Here is a 2,258-nt window from a genome sequence, read left to right on the forward strand (position 1 = left end):
TGGCTGTGGTAAAACTAGATTTTCAAGACAAAACAGAGAAGTCAGTTTTTACTACATCAGGAAATGTTTTTAAATCCTCAAATACAGAAACTGGTGTCAGCATTTCTTGTAGTCTCTCGTGCTTCAGACTCAGACAGTTAACATTTATGTGTCGTCAAGGATAAATCCTGGAATTTCAACACAGAAGATTTGAGTTTGAGCTCAGGGTAAAACTGTCAGTTTGTTGTGACACACAGTGAATATGTTTAAAATGATTCATGCTTAAAACATCATGACAAGAACAGCGCAACATGAGGCGCTGATAAATGAAAGAAAGTAGGCTCCGTGTCTGTCGCAAATGGATTAAATTGTTTGTTTGTTTGTTTTTGTTTTTAAGCTTTTTCCATTAACATTATATGTTGAAATCACTGTGTTGAAACCAGATTGATTTTTGAAGTCAATACAGCAGTGTCTGTACACACTTATGTATTGAAGCAGTGGAATGTGTGTGTGTGTGTGTGTAGAAGATTGTGTGACTTTATGAATGACACTGTTGTTTTCTTTTTTCCACCTCATCCTTCCTCTTCCTCTTCTCCCTTCTCCTCCACTTTCTATGCTCCTTTTCTCCTCAACAGGCCCGTCTGGATTTCCGTGACCCGCTCATGGTGTCTCTGGAATTTGGCCTGGCCAATGAAGACCAAGGCCCCGTCCTGGACGAAAGCCTGCCTCGATCCATTAATAAGACGGTAGGACAATTTCATATCACTTATTAAAACACCGTCAACTGCCAAACAACAACAAAGGAGACCTGTGTGTGTCAGGCAGGAAGCCTATCTCAAACCTTCTCCATCTGTCTGCTTTTCTAATCCAAGAATGAAGGAGTGGACTGTTCTGCTCTGGCTCTATACCCACTGTTGCTATAGTACATTAGACTCTGCAACAGCAGCAGCTGACTGCCATCCTTCAGGGTTTCCTCTCCAGTCTGCAGTAGGGTTTCAACACCCACAGGCGGAGCAGCTTCCCACACTCCCACATGCATATTTGCTCTTACAAGAGCAGTTTTTAAAGATTATTGTTCCAGTGAATGACGTGTCCAGATAAAGAGCCCCGACATTACAGACAGTACAGAAGTGTGAGAAGAACCACCTCTGCCTAGCCTAACTGTGCGGGGGGTTCAGACCTAACTCGATGTTCCTATGTCACTCACCAACGCTAACACTGTGGTTACATACCAAAATTTTTTGGCGGTGGTGGTGGCCTAGTGGTAAAGGAAGCGGACTTTGGTCTGGAAGGCCCCAGGTTCGAATCCACCAACTGCCCGGTTGCCACTGAGATGCACTGAGCATGGCATCGTCCTCAAGCACTGCTCCCTGGGCGCTGACCACGGCTGCCTACTGTTCACTTTGGTGATGGGTTAAATGCAGAGGATAAATTTCGTTGTGCATGGTGTGCTGTGCTGTGTCACAATGACAAATAAAGATAAGTTTAAGTTTTTTTGTTTTAAGTTTATCTAGGACATAAAAACATCAGGAGAGTCTGACTTATGCCTGGGAGCCATAATGAAGGGCAAAAGGTTCCCCCCAAAAACAGAAAAAAGAAAGTGACTGTAGCACAACTGGCGAATGTAAACAAAGCTGTATTCCACGTAGAGCGCCGCGTGACGACGTATTCATCCGCTACACTCGGCAAGTAGTTCCTGTGTGAAGTAGTTGGTGATTTTTAACACAGTACGTCGGAATGACGGAACAAGACTTTCTTCATAGACTGATGGGAAACTGAGGACTTTTTAGTACAGAGTACAGACAAATACACAACATTCCGACCAAACACTAGTTAGAAGCTGGTTAGTGCAGATCACCAGGTCCAACCCTGGCTCTGACTGATGGTCTCCCTGGAGGAAGTCTGCGTGGTCTTCCTGTGTGTACGCTGGTTTATACTCTGGTTTCCTGTGACTGTGCGCTTGACACTTTATGTGACTCTTTGATTGATTGGCTGCCTCTCTGGTGTTTACCCCGCCTTTCCCTGCTGGATGGCTGGGATTGGCTCCAGCTTCCCTCCAGCTTCCTAAGACCCATTTGTTTACTTTCAGTTTAATTAGACTTTTAGTGACCCATTAAAGTGAACCAGTGGGTTACATTTTTGATTGAGCTGTATGTGTGGTAAAATACCTGAAAAGTCTCACCAGTAATTCTATTGATGTATTATTATTATTATTATTATTATTATTATTATTATTATTATTATTATTATTATTATATTATTATTATTATTATTATTAT

General features: G+C 42.5%; 1 protein-coding gene across 2 annotated transcripts in view; it reads left to right on the top strand.

Annotated features, from left to right (window-relative positions):
* The window catches only part of itga1 (integrin, alpha 1), a 55,545-nt gene that overhangs the window by 45,158 nt on the left and 8,129 nt on the right, over positions 1–2,258 (top strand). For both annotated transcript variants that reach the window (XM_017039056.2, XM_025062275.1), the window contains one exon: positions 615–725. In XM_017039056.2, coding sequence (XP_016894545.1) covers positions 615–725 — 111 coding nt within the window. The remainder of the gene's footprint in view (positions 1–614; positions 726–2,258) is intronic.

Source organism: Cynoglossus semilaevis, chromosome 14 (assembly GCF_000523025.1).
Source record: "Cynoglossus semilaevis isolate Cse_v1.0 chromosome 14, Cse_v1.0, whole genome shotgun sequence".
NCBI lineage: Eukaryota > Metazoa > Chordata > Actinopteri > Pleuronectiformes > Cynoglossidae > Cynoglossus > Cynoglossus semilaevis.